The sequence below is a fragment of the Denticeps clupeoides genome, chromosome 15 (assembly GCF_900700375.1).
Source record: "Denticeps clupeoides chromosome 15, fDenClu1.1, whole genome shotgun sequence".
Taxonomy (NCBI): domain Eukaryota; kingdom Metazoa; phylum Chordata; class Actinopteri; order Clupeiformes; family Denticipitidae; genus Denticeps; species Denticeps clupeoides.
Genome location: NC_041721.1, coordinates 18,792,630 through 18,807,113, shown reverse-complemented (window position 1 = coordinate 18,807,113; position 14,484 = coordinate 18,792,630). Strand labels below are relative to the sequence as shown.

The 14,484-nt window shown below is 43.5% G+C and overlaps 1 protein-coding gene across 2 annotated transcripts; it reads left to right on the top strand.

Annotated features, from left to right (window-relative positions):
- Window positions 1-5,528: 5,528 nt before the first annotated feature.
- Window positions 5,529-14,076, top strand: mkln1 (muskelin 1, intracellular mediator containing kelch motifs). Of its 2 annotated transcripts, XM_028954545.1 has the most exons (18): window positions 5,529-5,654; window positions 6,108-6,177; window positions 6,641-6,783; window positions 6,884-6,972; window positions 7,205-7,314; window positions 8,095-8,287; window positions 9,013-9,090; window positions 9,225-9,290; window positions 9,506-9,618; window positions 11,000-11,212; window positions 11,301-11,522; window positions 11,643-11,772; window positions 12,179-12,326; window positions 12,480-12,594; window positions 12,698-12,837; window positions 13,031-13,133; window positions 13,218-13,272; window positions 13,354-14,076. In XM_028954545.1, the coding sequence occupies exons 1-18, from the start codon at window positions 5,575-5,577 to the stop codon at window positions 13,473-13,475; spliced, it is 2,190 nt and encodes a 729-aa protein (XP_028810378.1). In that variant the 5' UTR covers window positions 5,529-5,574; the 3' UTR covers window positions 13,476-14,076. The 2 variants fall into 2 exon arrangements, with proteins under 2 accessions (XP_028810378.1, XP_028810377.1); XM_028954544.1 differs by having other exon boundaries at window positions 13,031-13,272.
- The last annotated feature ends 408 nt before the right edge of the window (window positions 14,077-14,484 follow it).

Below are 14,484 nucleotides of genomic sequence, written 5' to 3'. Positions count from 1 at the left end.
ACACAGCAGAGATGGCTCTTGGTTATTGAAATTAAGCTGTTGATACAAGGTAGAATATGCAGCAGAATAAGAAACTCTATCTTAGCTATACACAGCTGAACAAACTCTTGAGACCAGGGGAAAATGTTCATATTCGTTGTTTGCATTGGTGGATTGTAAATTCAAAATGTGAAAGGGAAAAACAGTACCATAGCCCAGAAAAAAAAACACCGTTAAGAGTGTAAAAAAAATGACTGTAAATTATGTTTATCATTTTAAAAATCTGGATAAGCATGCTTTATTTCTAGGAGGCTGCTGCGAAGTAGTGAAGATCTCCATAAAGGACAGTTTTTGTAAACTTCTCTTGTTACTTGTCCATCTATGTCCTTCATGGTATTTAGCTCAGGATAGCATTAGTCTCTTGGAAGAAGACCTTTATCAGGCGAGCATTGTACGCCCAAAGCTAAAGGGAGAGGAACAATGAATGCTGAGGAAGCAATGCACAGGGAAAACTAAGGCACTGCATCACATGCTGAATAAGGGGCATGAGCTTGCAGTTAACCAGTACGTGATCACAGCTCATGTCCAGACACACCGGAAACCTCGGAAGTCACATTACGGACTTCGCATCACACGGGGCTTATGAAGGGAGTGGATTAGGCACAGCAAGCTGCGCCTGATGCTCGTTACAATGAGGAGGATCCTTATCCATGCCGATTGGACCCAGGAAGGGAACGTGAAGGGGAAGTGCGAGAGAGGTAACGGCAAGTGCACAACTTATACAGAACGTGCATTAGTGAATGTGCACATGCTGAATGTGCATTAGTGAATGTGTACATTATTGAATGTGCACGCGGCTACAAGCAATATGACATGCAGGCACAGACCCTAATCCTTAGGGGAGGGGAGCGTGTCGTAGGGGCATGGACGTGCAAGTGTCATCCTGTTGAAAGACCATAGGACCATTCAACTAGACTACCGGCCACCACATCCCAAACCTCCACCTCATGTCTTGTTTGCCTGCTGTGCTGGAGTGGCGAATGCAGGCCCAGAAGATCTCCACATTCATCGACTCCGGGGCCGCAGGTAACATCATATATCACTCCTTCGCCAAACAACAACACATCCCATTCGAGCTGCTAACCATCACCAGTTGGTGGTGGCTGGACACATCACTGGACCTACCCCATGTGTCTCCGTCTGAAAGCCCATGTGGAAATAATCAGCTTCCGGGTCACCTCTGTTGTCACATCCCCTCTCCTCCTGGGCTTCTTCTGGCTGTCCACACACAACCTCACCTCTCCTGGTCTTCAGGCCTGGTTTTGGAGCAGCCTCAGTCACCTTCATCACCAGTCTCACTTCCTGCCATGTCTCCACAGTCCCTCACCTCTTTCCCGTTTTGTTATCACAATCAGGTGGCCATCTTCAGTACAGCCAAGCCAGCACAACCACACTATCACCAGGAGACATGGCTATTGATCTCATGGCTATACTTTTGATGGAGACTCATCTGCCTCCATTGCACCGTACTAGACTTCGGCTTTTGTGTCAACACTGACACATGCTCTTGTTTTTCTCTGTCCCTTTCTCTCATGACTATTATATACATCTGATCTTACTTTAGTGTGAAAATGACAGGGCCATGTAAGCAGTTATACCATAGCTCTGCTTCATGTATAACATCTTTCTTATTACATTACTACTCAGAGCAGGGCAGCAGAAGCACCAACAGGAACATGCACATATTTGCAAACTGACACATACACAAAGAATCAACACATACATTATGCCACATTTATACACCCTTACTAATTATTCATATCTTATTATTCATACAGAATTCACTGATGCACTCAGGCTCATTATACACATTTGAAGTACATGCACTCACCCCATAAGAATTTTACAGATTGCTTATCAAACATTTCATCAGGAAGTGAACCACAGTGATGTGAGAAAGCACTGTGCATTAGGTGCACTTACTGAATGTGCATTAGTGAATGTATGCATTAGTGAACGTGCACTTAATGTATGTGCATTAGTGAACATGAACATGCTGAATGTGCATTAGTGAATGTGTGAATGCTGAATTTGTGTCTGTGGGCACACAAAGACTCTGTCACAATTGCAGACAAATTGTGATTTTTGAACAGTGGCAAGTGTGAGATCAAATATCACATCTGAATCATATGTTGCATGGCAAATATATTTTATTGATTAAAGTAGTAATAATAGTTGTAGTAAGGCAGTACAGTAGTAGTTGCTACAAAATGCAGCTCAACACAACTGTTTTATCTAGATATAGGTCAGGTAACATTCAACTTCTAGTGTGTATTCAAGAGTACCATGCCAATCCATTCTCCTGCCTTCCTCAGCCCTGCTTCCCTGTTGTTTCTGTTCTGTGAGCATCAATCTCCGTGGGGGTTGCAGTGTATGCTAAATGCACTTGCAGAGTAAATGGTCGAGACTCACTTGCCGCTTTTCGTCATATACCAATTTGGGTCCACGTCTCCTCCAAAATATACTCTTTTATCGTGTCACATCACAGCAGTGTGACACTACTTACCTTTATGAAAATGATAATCAGTAGCCATTTAGGCCCAGTTGACTTGCCACACACCTGTGATGGGTGAAGGGGACTTATGGGAAGTGTGGCTGTTTTCAGAGTGCCAGCTCTTTATTTATTATCGACCTCCTTTGGCCAAGGACAAATTCCACTATAAACATCCTGCCACAACCTTAGCTCCTTGCCAACTCTTCAGTAGCAAAAAGACATAGACATGTTGGCAAAGGCACCCCCTAGGGCCTCCTGTGATAATATCAGCTCAATTAAATTGATATAATTGATATAAATTGATATAAATCATACACAGCTAAATGAAAAAAAACATAGAGATATCCTTATTGATATATCAATACAGCCATTGCTTTATTTAATGGACCAGGAGGCCAGGGGTGGTAGTAGCCTAGTGGGTAACACACTCGCCTATGAACCAGAAGACCCGGGTTCGAATCCCACTTACTACCATTGTGTCCCTGAGCAAGACCCTTAACCCTAAGTTGCTCCAGGGAGACTGTCCCTGTAACTACTGATTGTAAGTCACTCTGGATAAGGGCGTCTGATAAATGCTGTAAATGTAAATGTAGGAGGCAGACAACAAGGCAGTGGGTGAATTTCTCATTGAAAATATAGATGGACACACTGTTTGCTTTCCAATTGAAAGGGAGGCTAAACTGCTTAGTTGGGCTGCATACAACCCAGCTTTTATATCAGGAATGCTTGACCATATATACATAAAATGGGTTTCCATCAGTATTATTATGTATTATTATGCAAGATCCTCCTCATGCTAGATTGACTTATTTTTTTAGATGCATTCAACTCTAAGATTACTTTTAAAAAACGTGAAAGGTGAACAGGTCAGAAGCTACACAGTAGATACCAATTGTTGTTCAACTATTTATTGATGAAATTTATTGATGCAACAATATTTACAGGAAGCAACAAGTGTCTTGTAACCAGGCAATACCATGGTATTATATGAATGAAGGCTGACTCCACAGAATACATGAAACACAGATGAGATAGAGAGTTGAGCACTGTCATATCTGAGGACATTTGGCTACAAGCCTGGACAACATAATCATCTTCCACTAACTGGACCTGAAGGGACGTCTGATGGAAAAACCCGATCACTCAAAAACAGAAATATAAATATCCTGGGACTCAGCTACCCTATTGTAAGTACTGCAGTGAAAAGTGAAAGTGAAGTGATTGTGAAACACAGCACCTCAAACGGTGCGCACAACGAAATGTGTCCTCTGCACTTAACCCATCTACCTTAGCCACCACTGCCCTACTGTGACTGTGGAGAATCCTCATCTGATCATGCTTACGTTTTCTGGTCTTGCCCCACCATTCAACCTATTTGGTTGAATATTACTATTGTAATATTGATGTGACATTTGCCTCTCTGTACCTTAGTCATATCAAGAATTTTGCAGGGATGATGCTAACCTCTTAAAAGTTGTGGAAGCTGTGGAAAAGGCTATTTCCTTCATAATCCACACCCCTATACCTTTTTTATTTAGTTTGGCCAGAATGTTTATTCAAATTTTTATTGTTGTCTTTTGTTGTTTTGTTTTTTTTTAAGTTCATTTGGTATTTGTGGGTGGCTCACAAGGTTTCTGATCTGATGGAGTGAAGGGCCTAGGTGTGTCTCTAGCGTCTGCTTGCATTATTAGACCATACCTGTCCTTTTTTCCATGCCAAACAACTCAGGGGACAGCATTCAGAGATATTGCTCCAAGATAATATGTTTTATTTTCTGGCTCAGTCCATTTCCCATAGAGCTCCTTCAACCAGTCCTTCAGGGTTTCGTTGGGATACATTTCAACTATTCCCACCCCCTAATCTGAGTCATCTTGGTCTCTTTCGATTTCCCCTTGCTTCCCGCACTCATTATCCTCAGCTGTGGAATAGTCCTGGGGACAGACGGCCCATCCTTAATAGGTTCCATCCTCCGTTTTAGGTAATGTGCTTTTTTTGGTTCATACATTTTGTGCCAGAGAAAAATTACCATGGACGTTGAGCATATTTCTCATGTCTCACTGAAGTTATTTGTTGTTTCCTTGTTCGGCTGATTTGTCATTGTTCTGACCTGGTTGATCTTGGGCCATACCCTATCGCTTTTGAGTTCAGCCAGAACTACCCTTATAGTAGATGAGTCTAAAATCAACATATCGGGTCAGGTGAGTGTTCCTAATAAAGTCACCAGTGAAGGTAGAATGTGGCTCACTTACACACAAATGCACTTACCCAGGGGATTGGGTCAAGCTGAAAAACACAGAGATAAATGAAATCTTGATTTATGGTAAATAGAACAAGAGCCTTGCCAAGTTACATCCACTGGGGCACTTAGCAGAAATTACTTTATTGTCCAGACCTGACATCAGCTGGGACAAATACACCTCACTATGATTCACTGATGGATGATTACATTTAAGCTTGGGAAGGTCAGATTTACATAAATGGGTGACTTCATATATATGGGTGACTTCATATTTATATGTGTGTGTGTGTGTGTGTGTGTATGTATACACACACACACACACACACACACACACACACATACTTTATCAATCCTGAAGGAATTGGCTTCTCTGCATTTAACCCATCACCTTTAGTGAGCAGTGGGCAGCCATGACAGGCGCCCGGGGAGCAGTGTGTGGGGACGGTGCTTTGCTCAGTGGCACCTCAGTGGCACCTTGGCGGATCTGATTACGTGGCCGCTTCCTTAACCGCTAGGCCACCACTGCCACTATATCTTGCACTGTCACTTAATCAGTTTTCCTGCACATTTGTGTTGTACAATGGCAATAAAAGGTCTTGGAAAAACCACTGCAGCAAGGCTTCCTTTCTTTGCTGAGCCATAATTTTAAAATTATGCCCGAGACAGTACAGCAAACACAATAAGACGTGATAATGATGTAACGGTGTAAAAGCGTTCGGCGTGAGCTCCCGTCCGCCGTGGCGAGAAAGCGCCCGTGTGGCTTTAAGAGCCGCGGAGCTCCGTCCTCTCCTGCTGCAACAAGATGGCGGAGTCTGCTGAGAGCAGAGCGCTTTCCTACACTGTGTACAAATGGAGCTCGTACTCCTCTACGTATCTGCCGGAGTGAGTAACGCGTGCGGCCGCGCCGCGGCTTCTCTGGGGCTCGGTTCTGGTTCTAGTGGCGGCCCAGCGGGGGCCTCCCTGCAGTTTCAGTCTCGGAACGAGGGCTTTTGTCTCGGACCCGGCCCTTCGCGGAGCTAACGAGCTAACGGGGCAAAACACGCACCGAGGCGCGGGCTCACGGCGAGCGGGGGACAGGGCTGTTTAAACCCGGCCTGAGCTCCGCTGCAGACGGAACCGCAGCCGAACTCTCACTCAAATTCCAATTTTATTTGTCACATACACGGTCATACACGGGATGATATGCAGTGAAGTGCTTTAGCGACTGATATAGACCACAGTATTGCAAATATTGCAAGTATATGAACAGTGGTGTCACATAACGAGTTGAGAAAGCCGCTTAACGACCATGACATGTCTCCTGACGCGACATCTCTCTTCCTTCTCCTGTTCCAGGAACATTTTAGTAGACAAACCCAACGACCAGTCCTCCAGGTGGTCTTCAGAAAGCAACTATCCTCCACAGGTAAAGCCATTCAGAACCCGACGGCCCTGTACACCAGTTCCAGCGTTCATCAAATATTTATTTAAGCTTGGGATTGAAGTTCAGTGTCATTCCTGCAGCAACAGGTCGGGGCTGTTGGTGATGGTAGTTCAGTTGTCCATCCTCTCTTTGAACAGTAGATACGCCGCAATGGCCTTCAGGAAGGATGGATGGATGGATGGATGGATGGGAGTTTGCTGAGATATGGGCTGAATGCGGGCCCACCCCTGATGTTAGCAGGCAGCCATTTCTCTGTGAGAGAGACACCTTTTAGTAGCTTGGCCGTTGAAAAGGGCATCTTTTGATTTTAGGTTCTCTTCTTTTACAAATGACAGCATCCATAATGCATTGGGTGGGAAGTGTGTGTTTCTCAGGGAAGTCCCAGGGTGCTCAGCCTGTAGGGTGAAGGGGGTCATCATGAATCAGTTCTGACTCTTCTCTGCAGTTCCTCATTCTGAAGCTGGAGAGACCGGCCATCGTTCAGAACATCACTTATGGCAAATATGAGAAGACGCATGTGTGCAACCTGAAAAAGTTTAAGGTGTTTGGTGGAATGAGTGAGGAGAACATGACTGAGCTCCTGTCTAGGTGAATTTTTTATTTTTTTTTCTTCTCTTTCTTCTTCTGAGATTCTCTGCTGTTTCCAACACTGCTGTGCTTATGCTGTCTCTCTCTCTCTCTGCTGCAGTGGCCTTAAGAACGACTTCAACAAGGAAACATTTACACTTAAGCATAAAATCGATGAGCAGATGTTCCCCTGCAGATTCATTAAAATTGGTAAGGTGCCTGTCATTCTGCTCCCTTTGTTTTTGATGGAGACTGATACGTTATTCATCCCAGAGGGAAATTCCCAGTTCCCAGCAGTTTAAACTTAAAAGCAGACAAAGTTCACCCTGAACAAAGCAGACAATGTACACACCATATGGACGTGTAAACATGAAGAAACTGAAGAGATGTTGCTCGTTCAGCATAAGACCTGTTTCTCACTTGGTGTGTGTTGTGTGCACAGTGCCTCTGATGTCATGGGGACCCAGTTTTAACTTCAGCATCTGGTACATTGAACTGCATGGCGTTGAAGATCCAGATGTGGTTCAGCCCTGCCTTAACTGGTACAGTAAGGTAAGCCTGTTCTAACACACCGCTCCATTGCCACGGTTACGTCTCTTAGTCACCTCAACATGTTAGAGGGGAGTGGGTCTTTGAGTGGGTCTATGACTAGGGGTGTGGGTGACTGGGGAATAAAAACCTTAGTGAACAGTTTGCAACTATGCCCAGGAAGCAGTGTGTGTGGTCAGTACCTTGAGGTACCTCATTTGAACCTGCAACCCTTCAGTTACGAGTCTGATTCCTTACCCACTAGACCACTGCCCTGAAGCAAGAGTTTGCCTGAGCCATTCAGATTTAAAAATCTGATGCTCCAGGCCCTTAAATTGAATTTAGAATTCCCTGGTAGGTATGCAGGTGTAGCACAGCTGTCTGATTGGTGAACACACCTCATACACACACACACACACACACACACACACACACACACATACGTCTTCTATTACGGCACAAAACATCCCCTAACTTTTTTGCTATGTTTCTTGCCAACTCTTGATTGGGGCAGCGCTGGCCTAGCGGTTAATGAAGTGGCCCCATAATCAGAAGGTTGCCGGTTCGAATCCCGATCCGCCAAGGTGCCACTGAGCAAAACACCGTCCCCATACACTGCTCCCCGGGCGCCTGTCATGACTGCCCACTGCTCACTAAGGAAGATGGTTAAATGCAGAGGACAAATTTCAGAGCATCCACCTGTTTGTTCAGATCTTATTAATGTTAAATAGACACGTCATCATGGATATATTCTACAGTGTTGTATGTCAGCACTGTTTGAGTGGTTCTCTTGTGTTCCAGTAGTACCGTGAACAGGAAGCTATTCGGCTGTGTCTGAAGCACTTTCGCCAGCACAACTACACTGAGGCTTTTGAGTCACTGCAGAAGAAGACGCGGATTGCGCTGGAGCACCCCATGCTTACACACCTCCATGAGCGTCTTGTGCTGAACGGAGACTTTGACGCCTGTGAGGAGCTCATCGACAAAGCTGTGAGAGGTAATCGGTCATCTAGTCATCTGACCTCACCAAGGCCCTATTGAGCGCTGAGTTCATGATCTGAGGACATTTCATTGCTAAAACCCAATCCGACTCAAACTTGCGCCATCTCCCAATCAAATTCAATTCAGCCATGACTAAGGCTGACTTAAAGCACAAACCCAAGGTATTTAATGGATTGATTAACAAACGAGTCAGAATAACAGCAAAATGAGAGCAGAACAATACTGAAGGAGCCTTCTGAAGATTATCAGGCCAGGGAGATGCGTGGCATAAAGTTTCTGACCGATTAAATGTGGAAGATCCTAGCGACCAAATATATCGTCAAAACCAAATATAAAACATCTTCCATAATGCTAGTGTTTTTTTAATTACTTAATTAGTAATTAATAACTATGGTTTAATATAATTTGTTTTCAGGCATTGCATATTATGTTTAAATAAAATGCTGAGATTTTATTACATGACGTGAGCATGTGGAAATCAATCTTTTGTGAATCTAAACTAGGGGTCTCAATGGCACCACAAGCTATCCCATTTTAACAATTAAATTTTTTTTTATGTTTTTTTTTCTTTCTTTCTTTTTTTCTTTTCAGCATATTTTATGTATTTTAAAGATTGTGTGATGTGGACTGCACATTCATCCACTGATCTGAAATGAATGCCCAAACATTTGTTGTCTGTCTGTATCTCTTTCTCTCTCTCTCCCTGTGTCTGGACTGCAGATGGGTTGTTTAACCAGTACATCAGCCAGCAGGAATACAAACCACGCTGGAGCCAGATCATCCCCAAATGTAACAAAGGTAGACTGCTTGGCAACCTCGGAAAATCCTGCAGATGTTTTATTATGATTACCAGCATACTTCCAATCTATCACATGGACTGCATGAATTGTTCTCCTTTTCGCACCCTTCTCACACACAGTCTGTCTTGTCAGGTGATGGGGATGACAGCAGACCAGGGATGAGAGGAGGGCATCAGATGGTGATTGACATCCAGACAGGTTAGCACATATCTGTACTCTGCATGTGTCCCTTCTACAGTCCACCAGTCACACTTACACTGCTTATACCTGCTTTCTGACTTATCATTACTTTCTCTGAAGTGTTTAAATGCTCCTTTACACTGAGCAAGGGGGCTTTTTAAAATATCTGGTTATTTTTGTCTGTTTTTACGTCATTTTCGTGTGACCTGTAATTCATCCCCCCTCTTTCTCAGAAACTGTGTACCTCTTTGGTGGCTGGGATGGAACACAGGACTTGGCAGATTTCTGGACGTACAGTGTGCAGGATAACCAGTGGTCCTGTCTGTCACGAGACACCGAGAAAGAGGTTAATGAGGAAAACTTCACCGCACAGACATTCTAACTGTCAATCCATTTTGTCCTGATGTAGTGTCATAAAACATACTCTGCATCACAAAAGGGATTATTTCCTGATTGAGTCTGATATCCCAAATGTAATGTTCTATAGCTGGAAACTCATTTTGCTTCAGGTGAAGGAATGTGCCTTCAACTAGAATGTTTGGGTTAGAATTTGAACCCAGCGGGGGTGTGATTATAGAAGAATTTAATTGGGTTGGAATCTCATCATTTTTGGGGATTATTTTATCATCAATTGAGCTTTTAAAGTAACTTCCTCTTAATATATTTCATTCCTTTTGGAAAGTGTTACATTAAATTTATTGGATTAACAGAAAATATGCATCATTACAAAATTAGACGGCTGAATAAATTTGGGCACCCCAACAGAGAATTGACATTGATACTTATTCAGCCTCCTTTTGTAACTATAAGAGGCTCTAGACGCCTCCTAGATCCTTTGATGAGTGTCTGGTTAAAAATTCCTTAAGAATGAATTCAGAATTCCTTCTTCCATTCAAAATCTTTCCAGTTCAGTTAAATTTGATGGCTGCTGAGCATGGACAGCCTGCTTCAGATCATCCCATAGATTGTCAAATTCAGGGCACTGTGGTGGCCATTCCAGAACATTCTACTTCTGCATGAATACCTTTGCAGATTTCAAACTGTGTTTTTAAGTCAAGGGTCATCCATCCCTTATCTTGAACAAGGACCCACAGCATGATGGAACAGTCACCAAATGTGTCTGTAGGTAACAGCTGTTTTTCTTGGAATGTTGTGCAAAGCTCTTTCCAAATTACTTAATTTTTATCCTAACAATCAGCACTTAATGAGATCTGGCTTGTCTAAATTAGCTTTTGCATACAACAAGTGACTTTTTGTGGTGTGAGAGCAGAAATCACCTATTTCTAGGCTTTACCTAAACCATGATATGGCACAGTCTTAGTTTTGAGGATCCCATTCTGTCACTTTTTAGAGGAGAATCAAAGAGAACCACAGTTTCCCCAATTCAATCATAAATACCTTTTCTCATGATTAGACGCCCCAGTCTATGAAGTTTAAGGTTTAATGAGCTAATCCAGCTAATTAGGGGTTGCAATTAAACAGTATTGAGCAGTTGCATGTATTCAAATCAGCAAAATGACAAAGATCCCCACATTTCTGTACATCCAGTTAATTTCATACAACTAATAACTGCTTTACTAAAATATTTGTTAAATGTTCAGTACTCAGGTATTGCTAGAAATTGAAAGACATACCAATGTTGGTGAAAGTAGAGTAAATTATTATGCAGACTTTTTCAAACAACTGTATCAGCTGGTTTCAACAGGGTTGTGATTGTCCTCTTTCAGGGTGGGCCAAGTGCACGCTCATGTCACAAAATGTGTGTGGACTCTCAGCGCCGGCAGATCTACACGCTGGGACGTTACCTGGACTCGTCTGTCCGCAATAGCAAGTCCCTGAAGAGTGATTTCTATCGCTATGACATTGATGCCGACATTTGGACCTTGCTTAGTGAAGACACTTCTGCTGATGGGGGACCCAAACTTGTATTTGACCACCAGGTTGAGGCCTTTTTTTACTGCTCCCCATCTACTATCACTAAAATGTAACCCGAGTTATGACAGCATGTCCAACTCTCTCCCCCCTCAGATGTGTATGGACTCAGAGAAGCACATGATCTACACGTTTGGTGGGCGTATCCTGACATGTAACGGAAGTGTGGATGACAGCCGCTCTTCTGAACCTCAGTTCAGTGGGCTGTTTGCTTTCCACTGCGGTGGCGGGGCGTGGACGCTGCTCAGAGACGACTCTTGCAATGCTGGTCCTGAGGACATCCAGTCTCGCATTGGTCACTGCATGCTGTTCCACACGGTATGTGGTTCATTTTTGAAATAATGATTCCTACGCAACACCATTTGACGATTGAAGAGAAACCACTGTAGTTCAGTATCATTCACTGATGTTCGCCCGCTTTCCTTTTATGTGCTTCAGAGGAATCGGTGCCTGTACGTCTTTGGAGGTCAAAGGTCAAAGACATACCTTAATGACTTCTTTAGCTATGATGTGGACTCTGACCATGTAGAGATAATCTCAGATGGTACCAAAAAGGACTCTGGCATGGGTAAGACATCAACAAGCGTGTGCACTCTCTCTCACACACGCACACACACACCAGAATAGGATTTGTAGTATCGCAATCGCTGTGAATCAGTGAAAAGATGTCTGCTATTTCCTGTTAAAATGATCTGCTGTCAATGAAGCATGACTCATGTATGTGTGTGATTGGCAGTGTCTTTAGTGTAGGTGTCAAGTAATTGCAGTAACACACACACACACACACACACACACACACACCCTCCCACTACCGCCCAGTCAAATTTCAGCTATTTCCTTAACTTCTAAGTACCACCCGCACACTGTGCCTTTCCTTTTCTGACGGCAGTCAGTAACTACATACATACACATTTTAATGATCTGACATTAACTTTTTGAATGCACAATGGTTTTTTTTTGTTTTCTTTTTGTAGTTCCTATGACCGGCTTTACTCAGCGAGCGACCATTGATCCAGAGCTGAATGAAATCCATGTTCTATCAGGTCTCAGTAAAGACAAAGACAAGCGTGAGGAAAATGTCCGCAACTCTTTCTGGATCTACGACATTGCACGTAACAACTGGTGTGTAATACAGTCCACACACACCCTTTATAGTCAAATAGTCCTTTTAAAAAGGGCACTGATCACATCTCTGTTGCCAACCCTGTAGACACCGCTGTCCAATTTAATAACTTCAAGTTAACACACCGCTATTTGGCTTTCTGCTGTCTACAGGTCGTGTGTGTATAAGAACGATCAGGCGGTGAAGGAGACTCCAAGTAAGACACTACAGGAGGAGGAGCCATGTCCCCGATTTGCTCATCAGCTTGTATATGATGAGTTGCACAAGGTCTGTGTGTCACTTGTTGTCACACACGTAAACATGACATTCAGGCTGGTATAGACATGCACTATGCAGCATGTTTTTGAGTGATTACTGGTTTTATGTGCAGGTGCATTACCTGTTTGGTGGAAACCCAGGGAAGTCCTGCTCTCCTAAAATGCGTCTGGATGACTTCTGGTCCCTAAAACTGTGTCGTCCCTCTAAAGAGTATCTGCTGCGCCACTGCCGCTACCTCATCAGGAAGTACAGGTATGCACACACATACTCAAGCTGGACCTGCTTAATCTTACTTACACATTATAAAGCACTAATGCTCGGTCAAAAAAGGAGGTACAGATTCAGTGTCAATTCATACCGCCCTCTAGTGGCCAAACACTTTAATTACAGGACTTGTTTCACAATGTACGCTACTGATCTTGCCAATGATTTTGACTGTGTGTAGGTTTGAGGAGAAGGCACAGACAGAGCCACTGAGTGCGCTGAAGTACCTGCAGAATGACCTCTCTCTGACTGTTGACCACACAGACCCTGACGAGACTAAAGAGGTTTGTGGGCCCCTCCCCTCAGACATGTCCAGCACCTTTAACTTGATGCTACTGTGCTGTGTGTGTTTGTGTGTTTTTTTACAGTTCCAGTTGCTTCCTTCAGCACTATTCAAGTCCAACTCAGACTTCATTCCTCTGGGTAACACCTTCCTGCTTGTACATGTACAGTAAATGCACTTCAGTGTGTATGGCTGGTTTAATTCTCCCGTATGTGTTTTAGGATTCTCCGGTGTAGACCAGACGTATGCTCAGCGCACACAGCTCTTCAATACGCTCGTCAACTTCTTCCCCGACAGCATGGCCCCACCTAAAGGCAACCTGGTGGACCTCATCACGCTGTAGCTCCGCTCACACCTTTTCCTGACCAATCACTTATCCTGACACAGAGTCTCTGCACATGCCGACCTCATGCACACATCACTCAGTGGTGTGTTCATGGCATGGTGCTGTGATCACTGTGGGTCGGACGTTACAGCGGAGGTGTTTTATTTGTATCTTTCATTCATGTGAGAATGACTGGTGACTCTACGAATAAGAAACTACAACGAAGATACACAGATGTGAAGAGGGTGTGTGTGAGAGAGACTTAGGACACAACACCACCTTTACATACCCAAACCAACAAAAAGCTCTTTAATTCTTTATGGTTTTTTGTTGCATTTTTACGATGTTAAAAACTGACACCGGAACACCGTTAAATCCGGTCATGTCAAACATGTTCATAATTTTGTGTGTGTGATCAGCGTACTTCCGCTTGCATTGTCCACTCCAGCAAAATTCCAGCTGGTTTCTGTAGCTGCCATGGGATGTCCCACCTGCTACCTGAACAGTGGCCTTGCTGACCTGGTGCCATCTGGGGGTCTGTAGTGGGGGGGGGAAGGCGCACCTTTTTTCCAGTAACAATCTATTTTTTTAAACATGGGAACCTAATGTATGCAGCTGAGGGCTTTTTTTTTTTTTTTTGTCCCCCCCCCCCCTTCCTTTGCACCCTCCGGTGTCTGTATGCGCACTGGGAGGACAGGCTGCTGCGTTGGGCCCAGATGAATGTGTACAGTTGGCTCTGATGTATGTAATGTACAGAACCAATAAAGATTGTATTTTGTTGATTTTTTTTTTTTTCAGTATAGCTTTTGAGGGTGTTGCAATAATTATATACAGCGCGCGCACACACATACACACCAGATTCAATGATACAAACTGTCTTTAAGTTCATTCTTTCATATTTGAGGCCATATTGCCACATTCTGTCTGAGTGTCAGTTATATGAAAATATTGTAGACAATGAAGATTATTGCCCATCAAACCTTAATTTACAGAAATCTGATAATAATAAACTAATTGCTTATATGTA